Below are 10656 nucleotides of genomic sequence, written 5' to 3' on the forward strand. Positions count from 1 at the left end.
GCGGGTGACTTGATTGCTCTCAGTGGATTTGATAAACTAAATAAGGATGCCATATACAGCGTAGTCAGATGCCTCTTGGACGGCTCTAGGTTCACCGAGTTCAAGAAACGGTTTGGCCCCAACTTGGTGACCGGATTTGGATTCTTAGATGGGCGTCTCATTGGTGTCCTTGGCAATGGCGGGGATATCACTCAACAAGACGCCCAAAAAGGTGCTCACTTCATCCAGCTCTGTGATCAGAGGAGTATTCCTATACTTTTCCTTCAAAACAGCTCCAATTCCGGCTTGGAAACTTCGTATCAAGATGAAACAATCCTTAAAGAAAGAGCCAAAATGATTCGCGCTCAAGCGGTAGCCAGGGTTCCCAAAATTGCATTAGCAGTGGCGCCAGTGTGTCATGACGAGCTCATGACCATGTGTGGTCCATCCGGCAACCCTGAATTCAATTTCATGTGGCCAGGATCTGGTTTGAAAAAGCACGGCTTTGAGTGCTCGCAGATTTGTGACTCCGATCCTGTGGATGTGTCAATGGGAAGCGCCCAATATTGGTCGTCTAGGAGCACATGTGATGGAATTATTCGACCTCAAGAGAGCCGAATGGTCCTGGCCAAAGCCTTTTACCTCAGTTGTCTCAATTTTCAAGCCAGACCTGGTCGAAATGGGGAGGGAAATAAAGTATTTCGAATGTGAGAGTCCAATACACAACATATACAATAAGCGACTCTACAATATGATTCTTCAACTCCTGCCACAAATTTCGGATTCATTCAGGCTATCTCAAAACTTGATTATTAGTGTCCCCCAACTATTTGGCACCAACTTGCTGCCGGACGACTGTAAATTGATTGGACTTGGTTGTGGCTAAAGAGCTCAATCTTAGTCTCATCCGACCACAGTACAGACTCCCAAAAGGTCTTATCTTTGTCAAAATGCCCCTTGGCAGAGTGCAGTCTGGTTTTGGCATGTCCTGGCTGAATCAGCAGAGTCTTTCTTTGCCTTCATGTTTTGAGTCCAGCTGTCCGAATAGTCCTCGATATGGTGTCTTTGGAAACGATGATTCTGATTGTGACAAACTCATCCTTTGCTTCTCCCAATGCCATTTTTGGATTTTGCTCAACTTTACGTACTAGGACCAGCGATGGCAAAATTCGACTTTGGAGGAATTTCTGCCACTTTCTGCCACCATTTTCTGTCAGGTGGTCAAAAATGGCCTTTAATAATTTCCCATCCAAGTTATATTCTCGTTGGCAAAAATCCACATTGAAGGAATTTCTGCCACTTTCTGCCAGCATTTTCTGCCACTTGGTCAGAAATGGCTTGTGATGATTTCTCATCCCTGACTAGGACCCTCGCAGTATGATCAGTAATCTTCCGAGGTCGACTGGAGCGAGAGGCATTTTTGACATGATTGCACTACTCAAAACGAGGAATTGCCCCATGGATGGTTGGAATTGGCAAGCTTTAAAACCTAGAAATCTTCCGGTACCTATGGTCTTTCTTATGGAGGTCAACAACCCAAATGGCAAAACGTGTATCTTAAGTAATGATTTGGCAGTTCTATTTTTGACGTATACTAGAAGAGCCTTTTATCAAGGGGTGGCAATTTTCTTAAAAAGTTTTTGAGGTTTCAAAAAGTCTACTGTAGAAATAGAAAGTCCTAAAATATGGAAATTAAGTCGAAAACTGCTTTTTCTGGTAAAAAGTAGTGTTCATCCATGTTAATGAGTAAAACTGTGACACTTAAATACAATGTAAAATTCCTTTAATGGATAAACGAACTGAAGCTCAAATTTAGTCCTGAAGTAGAGAGCTATTAAGCCTCAAAAATAAATGTGAGCTAGCTCTCAAAATTTGAAAATGACGTCACCTTCCTTTCCTGTTTCAATGTCCCAATAGGGGCATTTTGGGCATTTTGGGGAGGGAGAACTAAGACAAACATCACAGCCAACCCGCACCATCGGCCCATTGAATTTTTGATAACCGAGAGATTTTGAGTGAGCTGTGTCACAAAACCCAACAAAAGTAAAAATGTTTCGTATTGATCGGTGAACGCACTATCAAATTGGCTAAATACCACAATGCCATATGCTTAGACAAGCATCTGAAATGGAATAAATGTCAAAATTCAATGTGGTTTTATTTTACTTCATGAAATAACGTCAGTGCTCATGAACGCTTTCTCTTGACAAGCCTTAAGGGAAATAAGGAAACAATGTCACTTAAGGGTGGGTGGTTTTGGTTAGGGGTCACTTTGCACAACGGAGGTTCAACAACTGCTTGTTTTCACAATTTATTTAACTTATTTGGAGCGACTGATAATGGAATTACAAAGACTTGCTTGTTCTTTAAAACGTTTTTTGAAGCTACCGCATATTTTAGGATGAAAGTGTAAAAAAACAATCATGGAGAAAAAGGTGCATGAATACACCAGTCCGAAAAGAACAAAGAAGTTTGAGTTCATAAGCACTAGTCAGAGGATTGTGTCGCAGGAACCAGAATCCATTCAGTCCACTGAATGGGAAAACGACCCACTATTGTTCAAATTATAAATAAAATACTTCCATGGTAGCCGAGTGGTCTAATGTGCCTAATAGAGGCACGACATGGCTAACCAGAGGACGTGGATTCAAATCCTGCCTTCAGAGGCAAATACATCTGTGTTGTGACCTCTTTCGTGGACCCAAAACATAAGTAGTTGATTGCTAAATGGTTTAGTAGGCCTAAAGAATATAACAATCAAGGTGTGAAAACAAAAAGTGGCGGGTCGAATCCCAAGCCGCAAGCAAGGCAGTGCGTGCAAAGAGAAAAGCCAGTCAAAGATATCTGGTGCTCCAAGGTATTTAGAGATACACGTACTTCCGATGTTCCTTTGTCCTCCAGGCTAACTCCTCTTCAGAACTCCTAAGTTGTTTAATTCAGTACATAAATCCAGGATAAAATATATTACCTTTTTAAGGATATCATTCAATGTTGTAGATGTAATGGTAAAAAAACGATTATTTAACAAACCATCGACTGCAAACTTGGTACAATATTGTACAAAATCTGGCTTTTAAATTCATGCCAAGAAACCAAACCTTTGAACGGTAGATAGCGCTAGCTTCGGAAATTGATGACGCCAGCTTGAAAAGACCTAATGGCTTTTCTTTCCACATTATGATCTTGAAATGTTAGGTGATTTCATTTTTTCCTACCGCGGGGAGATGAAATAGTGTCACAGGGCCGGTCGGGCACTCTTCGGCGGCTTGTACTTGTGCGAGCCGTTACAAGTATGTATTTTTTTACTTTTTTAGCACAACCATGGCTTTAACCATGAATGTCATCTTTTTGAATCAAAAAATAAACTCTTTGGCACGCTTTTCATCCAAAAAGTATTTATTACTTGCATGGAAAAAAAAATTGAGCGTCAAGTACGATAAACGTGTTTAATCGACGGAACTGATTATCAGAGTCGAGTGAGTTTGGCTTTGCCGCTCTGATAGTGCGAGCCACAGACGAGCCGGCCAGTAGATTTAAAGATTTAACGTCATAAACTTAAAAAGCAGATATTTGGCTCATGGGTGAGCAATTGACATTTTTTGAATAAAACGTGTCTCAAAGAGTTTATTCTTTGATTCAAAATTATGACACTCATGATTAAGGCCATGGTCGTGCTAAAAAAGTAAAAAAATACATGTAACGGCTCACGCCAGTCCAAGCCGCCCAAAAGTGTGCCCGAACGGCCCTGTGACACTATTTTATCTCCCAGCGATAAATAAAAAATGGAATTACCTAACCTTTAAAGATCATTCCTCATTATAACTCGAACATTTGACAAAAAACAGCATTGTCGTATTGTATTTATTTAAAGCAATTCTCATTAGGACAAAATAAAATGCTTTTTACGCCTGCTAACATTAAACGACCTCAATTCATCAGCTTAAACATATTCATAGATCAGCATGTAAGGATGCTATTACGAGAGGCATTGTCTTATCATTATACATAGATGATAGCTGGTGATGAAAAGGGTCTCCGTTGTCAACTGTTATTGCATTTATCATACTACTATCTCTTTTGAGTAGTTCAGTCATTTGTTAGAACCTCTTCTTCATACTTCATAGTTAAATTTTGCCTTTAAAATGGATCCCAGAGACAAAGAAAAAATTCAGCAGAACTATAAAGCCTTAATTTCAAGCACAAAGTGGAACGCACAATTAAGATCGGAACTTGTGACTAGGAAAATCTTTACTGAGAAGTTGTTCGCTCAATTGAAGGTAAGAATTTGACCAAGCATTTCTCCATAAAAGTTTTATTAAAATAGGTTTGTCTCAATCAAATCGACCATGCTTACTCTTGTTATGGCTTCATCTTGGGTTGAAATTTTAGGACTACTAATTGATTGCTTGATACTACATTCCTTAAAGTTTGATCTTCGTGAATGGGGCATGGTGCAATGAGCCTTCATCTCTTTGCGTTACAGTTTGACCAAGATCCGAACATTGAAGCACTTTTTGCCAAGGTACAAAAGCGTGGACCAAGTGCTTTTCAAAACCTTGTGGAAGCCTTGAGGGATTCTCAAAACCTTGCAAGTGCTCAAATCTTGGACCCAACAATCAGTCTTCATGTTGACATTCGGCTTTCAAAGTAAGATGGATTAGAAAAACCTTCATATGATGCGATCCCAACTGAAGTCCGAACGACACCAATTCGTTTTCGAAAAGAAGAAAATTTAGCAATGGGCCCAAGTGGTTGCTAACATATAACACGTTTGGCTGGGTCCAATTCAAGGCACAAGACGTAATTAGAAAATCACTCAAAAGTGAATCTGATAGAAATCCAATTTGAGTTTACTCATCGTTGGTAGCCATTGCCAATCAGTAGTTATTGTGGAACTCAGTCTAGAATAGGAGGTTGTCATCGACCGGGTGTGCCATAAGTCTTCGGACACGTCTTCAAAACCGTGTAGCTCAGTGATAAAGTCATATAAAAGAAGTTAATTGCAGGAGTTTTTTGGCATATCTAGCTAATTATGTCGTTTCAACAGCTGATTTTACTTTTGCCTCTGTGTTTGAAAACAATCATGGAAGATCCGCGACCAAATAATTTTGTGGATTGAGGATTGCGACAGCGCCAGGACCCTCGCGACGAACTTCAGCATCGCCAGAAGCATCCTTTACAGGATCAGGAACACATCTAATGCCACTGGCAACGTCAGTGATTGCCCAAAACAACAAAAAAGACCCGAAAAATTTTGACTTCCAGTGATCTGCATCAAGGGCAACCTGGATGGTATGCAGTATATCCGGATTCTTGATGCAAAGATCGCCCCAGCCCGTAATAACCACTACAGCGCTGGGATCTGGGTTTGGCAGCAGGATGGTGCTCCCTGTCACATTTCTGACGTCACTCAGAAGTATCTGGAGCTGAAGTTGAGCTCTAATAGGTTATGGCACAAATGAATTTTGCCCCCCCTCCCGAAAACTGAATCAATTTCTGCCCAAAGGTGGACTCCCTCAACATGGCCTCCGTGAATGTCAAAAGGGCCACCATGTCCGGTGAGGCCATCATAAAGGCGTTCAAGTCCTTCTGGAGGTGGTTGGAGGTGTTCATTCTAGCCAATGGGGACGATGTTAGAAAGATGAATTATTCTAAATTTTCTACTTGTCATCTTATTTTCATACTATTTTAACCCTTGATCGACTGGATAAGATGCTTCAATTGGATAAGAAGCTTCATTCAGGATAGGAAGCAAATAGTTAAGGTCGAGGGATCCCTTAGTGACAAACATAATGTCAAGTCAGGTGTTCCCCAGGGCTCCATCTTAGGCCCCCTCCTTTTTATGATATTCGTTGCCCCGCTTCAAAAGCTAAGTATTACTCCCAGCCTCTCTTCTTATGCTGACAATGCAAAGCTAGTTTCTGGTAGGAATGGCCAAGATTTCAGTAGCCTTGCAAAGGACTTCAATCGAATCTACTCCTGGGTAACTGAGAGTAATATGGCCTTGAACGGAATGAAACTCCGCTCAATGATGTTTGGGTCAACTCCTTTGCATACTCTACTCGTAGATAATGGAGGTAAAGATATTGAGCAATTCTCATCTATGAAAGAATTAGGTGTAGTCCTCCAAAATAATGGAAAATTCGATGAGCATATCCAGTTGAAGGTGGGTAAAGCTTTTCAAATGTGTGGTTGGATATATCACACATTTAAGTGCAGTGATAGTCACAATGCTTACTCTGTACAAGTCAATTGTTCAGCCACATCTTGAATATGCTTCACCTATTTGGGCTCCAATGAATCAGCAGGTTTGCAAAAGGTCAAACAAGTCCAAAGATGTTTCACTAGGAACATCACAGGATTGAGAGAGCTCTCATATTGGGAGAGACTAAAAAAGTTGGGACTGTATAGTGCTCAGAGAAGGTACAAAAGGTATCTGATACTGTATGTCTTCAAAAGTATCCATGAGCTTTGTACCAACCCAGGATTTAGGGTCAATTCTAGTGACCATAGAGGCTAAATGTGCGTTTTGAGAGCATCTTCAAGCCCTCGAGAATCCAGGCTAGTTCAAACAATGAAGTCCACATCTCTTCTTTCTCGGGTTCCTCCATTGTTTAATTTGCTTCCCCCTAATATTTGTAGGGAATACATAAGCCTTTTTAATCCGGTAGCATCTTTCAAGTCAGGCTTGGACAAAGTTTTAGATAACGGTCCAGATCAACCCTACATTCATGGACTAGCTCGGTCTGCCAACTCAAATTCATTGGTAGACCAAATATATAACGATTAAAAGGTAATAAATAGACGAATTATAACCTTTCATTTTAATGGTACTGGGAATTACATTCCCTGTAGCGGTTAGGAAAGCCCGTGTAAAACCAAACCAAAAAGAAAGATCCCGTGTTCTAGATGTAGATCTTGTTGAAGTTTGATAGTGAAATTGGGCCGAGGACTTATGGCACACCCGGTAGGTCTTTTTCGAAATTGTTGAGGGATTACTTCCATCGCAAATGAAGCGGGCAGTTAGTTGATGAGTCCGGCCGGGTTCTCTTAGAAATAACGAGGGACGCATGATTGATTGAAATGGAATTATGTTCTTTCTCATTTTTCTTTTGGTATGAAAGAAATACCGGTTATTGCTTTGTTCATCTAAATGCTTTTTTTGAACAGAAAAAGGTATTTTTTGGGGACGTTGCTCACGAATGCTTCTTTCAAACGTTGCAGTGTAGTGCAGATATTTTGGTGCAAAATTTGGGACAATTGCTTTGTTTATTGGCGAACCTCATTGTGAACATTTGGACTCTGAGATTTGTCCATGTGTTAAGAAAAAGTCGTGCAACTCTGCATATTGGTATATAACATGAAATGGCAGTGCAAACTTTGCGCCTGTCTTGGACCAAAGCTACAAGTGTGAAGTCTTTTGTTTTCGATTGTGAGGCCACTCATCAATCCAAATCTGATTCCTATTTACGAGGCGAGCGTCAAATCAGACACGAAATATTTTGGCTCAAAAATCGAGTTTTTCCTTTGATTTTACCCCTACTCCCAAGAAAATATAGAAATGCAGCAAAGACGAAAAAAAGTAATCTGCCACCATTTCATGATGGTTTTTTTTTCAAATGGCTTTTTTCGGAAGTGTCGTGATTATCTTACTTTTGGACTAGACAACCCGGATATTGAGCATTTTGAGGAAGACAAACATTAGAGCCAACCTGCACCGGGCAAAGACTGTTCTTGTCATTTAATTCAGTTTCCTGGCTTGTTGAAGCAAACTGTATTCTGATATTAAACCAAGAGTTTAGTACAGTGATAGAACTGGACAAAAATGAAATATTTTTGAGTTTCGGAGCAAGAATCTACATGGCATTGCCTCTCATTTTGAAAAAAGTCGTCGGCAGGATTAGAACACGCATTGTCACTTAAAACTGGTTCCGATTATTTTCCATTGCTATACAATTTGGCTTCTTGGATCTTGGTGGCTGCACCCGTCAGGGGTCGCTTTTTATGCTTGTACTCTTCTATTAGAGAGCCCTAATTCCGACCTGGGTCAGTTGTACAAAACGAACACGCCGTGTTGGGTGAACTTAAAAAAGCTTTTTCGAAATACTTGGACAAGGCTGGGCGAGAAAAGTGCTCCGATAACTTTTCATTTTGATAGCTCTTTTGGAAACAATGTAGATAATTTTAGCTTATTCTCAAAGTTTTATCTTTTTTCAGTAATCTCTTAAATCCTGGAATTCCGGTGCAGCATCCAAAAGACTTTGATCAGCCCTTGGACATACGGGTGAAAGTAACTGGATTAAATATTTCACCATTAAGAGAGGTGAGGTTATTGCTGAGAAAGTTCTGGCCGTGCTGTTTTTTTGATCTGCAATTTGCATTATTCTAGGCCTACGAAATGAGTTCCTTACCTAAAGGACAGTGTCTTATTATTGACATTGAAGACTTTAAAAACGATTTGCATCCAAGGAGGAAGGGCAGTCATGTAGATTCAACAAATTTGGCAGTCCTGTTCAGTCAACTTGGATTCCAGGTAATTTAAACAAACTTTTTATTTCAATTTACGTAGATACCGTGGCCAGACGCGAACTTGTTCCCGATGATTCCAAAAGCTTTCCTGTTAATCGTGACAAGTAAGACCATCTGTCCTTTTTTAAGTTTAAAGTGAGTGTAACCACTTCCCACTTTGAATTATTACTTGTTAACATTGGTTTTAATTGTTAATGATTATTAATATTGAATTAATCTAAGCCTAAATAAATCATTAAAACAGGTTAATATCTAAAAGGGGAGAGGAAAACAAGCAATCAGCCACGTGAGGTTACTTCTTGACATTTGCCCATCTCTTTAAATCAAAAGACGTAAATAATAACATCATTTACTTTTCGAGGAGATGGCTTTTTGAAATGTGGCTCTTTCAAAAGTCAAATTTCGTACCAAACTTCTAAACATTTTTTTTATCAAATGTGGGCAATGTGTAGACATTTTCTACTTTTTCAGGGCTTGACGTGCGGGAGTGCTAAAATGAAATCAAAATTGAAGTTTGGAGTGTAAAAGACGACACTTTTTGCGATTCTCAACTTGACCGTTAGATGGAACGACTTTAGCAGAAATTTCCAGCGCTCTCCGCAGTGAGATATTTGTCATTTCTATTTATTTTGATAGGGATGATTGATTAACTGAGTTGCCCACACAACTGGCATTAAATGTTACTTGATCTATCTATGCTTGGCAACCCTGAGGCCCATCTTTTAGATATCTCACTGGAGAGGTAATGCGGGTAATCTGCTCATGCCCATGGGTTAATTGCTTCATTCCAGAATATACGTACTTGTTCTGGGCGAAAGGGCGTATTCTCATGGGCTTGTCGCCAGAGTCAAGACAGAGACAAATGTTGGAAAACAAACTTACCTTTTGACAAACCCGACCAGTGCTAGATCTCTACCTTAAACGAATCAAAATACAATTCAAGCTCTATTTTTCAGGTGAAAGTGACAAGAAACTTGACTTACTCCAAATTGAACGTGGAGATTACCGAATTCGCAAGCTCAGAAAAACATGTAAAGGGAAGCATGTGTATTGTGATCTTTCTTTCCCATGGGACCAATGACTACTTGTACACAGCTGACGGCAAGAAAATAGAAAGAGAATGGCTTCTCAAGCAATTCAACAATGAATACTGTGAATGGCTCCAAGGAAAACCCAAATTCTTCATGTTTCAAGCTTGCAGGTATGGCCTGTTTTAACTTCGAAACCGATCTTCCCTGACTTACCAAAGTAAATTTCTTTGAAGGGGAGATGATTTTGATTATGGATCCAAGTCCAAAAAGGTCAATACTGATGAGACTGATGCTGTTCCAATAAATAATGAGTCTAACAACTTCATTAAAACACCCTCTTGGGAAGACTACCTCATTGCAAATGCCACTATTCCCGGATATGTGGCTCATCGGAACACTCAACGAGGATCATGGTTTGTCGAGTGTGTTTGTCAGGTAAACCATTGATCATGTTGTGGACTTCTGTTGGTTTAACTCTTCTTTGGGCTTGCAGGTCTTTATGGAACATGCTCATGACACTGATATTAGAGATATGCTGGACAAAGTTGGTTTGAAAATGAGAAACAACTACGAGTCACGCTTTGGAACTTTTCAAACCTCCACCCATGAAAGTCGACATTTTTATAAGAAGCTCTACTTTAACCCGACGGACTACGAAGGGACCATTGAATATGTTAACGATGTCATCCAAAAAGAAATTCAAGTTTAATTCACTGAATATTGCTGCGATTTACTCGAATATAAAGAAACAACCTACTTGGTCCACTCAGAATGTCATTATACTGACAGTTCGAATTTGATGTGCAATGTATGAAACTCATCTGCTTGATTTAAAATTGACTCGCAATGCAAACCATTTCTGGGGAACACATATTGCTTGCTCCTTTGAACTGCATTGAAGTGTGTAGATTTTCACGGAGATATGAGATGTAATGGACCTAGGTAGAAATTCGTATCCGAATCATAATTTCCTAAACTGTAGTAGCATCTATCTTAGCTTTTCAAGCTCTGAAATTTAACCCTGACAAGATTTCCCGTTCCTCATGCATAGATCTCTTGTTAAAAGTATTGTTTTACAGAAAGATCTCTAAGACTTAGACTGCAAAACCTATATCTG

The 10656-nt window shown here is 39.8% G+C and overlaps 2 protein-coding genes across 2 annotated transcripts in view; both read left to right on the forward strand.

Annotated features, from left to right (window-relative positions):
* Window positions 1-914, forward strand: part of LOC131881525 (probable methylcrotonoyl-CoA carboxylase beta chain, mitochondrial) — a 10157-nt gene extending 9243 nt beyond the window's left edge. The window contains exon 4 of the mRNA XM_059228411.1: window positions 1-914. Within this exon, the coding sequence (XP_059084394.1) occupies window positions 1-690 (690 nt within the window). The 3' untranslated portion in view covers window positions 691-914.
* Window positions 915-4065: 3151 nt separating this feature from the next.
* LOC131882115 (caspase-3-like) lies at window positions 4066-10311 on the forward strand. Its single transcript, XM_059229170.1, has 7 exons — window positions 4066-4256; window positions 4463-4626; window positions 8197-8302; window positions 8369-8512; window positions 9465-9709; window positions 9773-9974; window positions 10033-10311. Exons 1-7 carry the CDS (start codon window positions 4122-4124, stop codon window positions 10246-10248), a joined length of 1212 nt encoding a protein of 403 aa, XP_059085153.1. The 5' UTR covers window positions 4066-4121; the 3' UTR covers window positions 10249-10311.
* Window positions 10312-10656: the final 345 nt, after the last annotated feature.

This window comes from Tigriopus californicus, chromosome 6 (genome assembly GCF_007210705.1).
Source record: "Tigriopus californicus strain San Diego chromosome 6, Tcal_SD_v2.1, whole genome shotgun sequence".
Classification (NCBI taxonomy): domain Eukaryota; kingdom Metazoa; phylum Arthropoda; class Copepoda; order Harpacticoida; family Harpacticidae; genus Tigriopus; species Tigriopus californicus.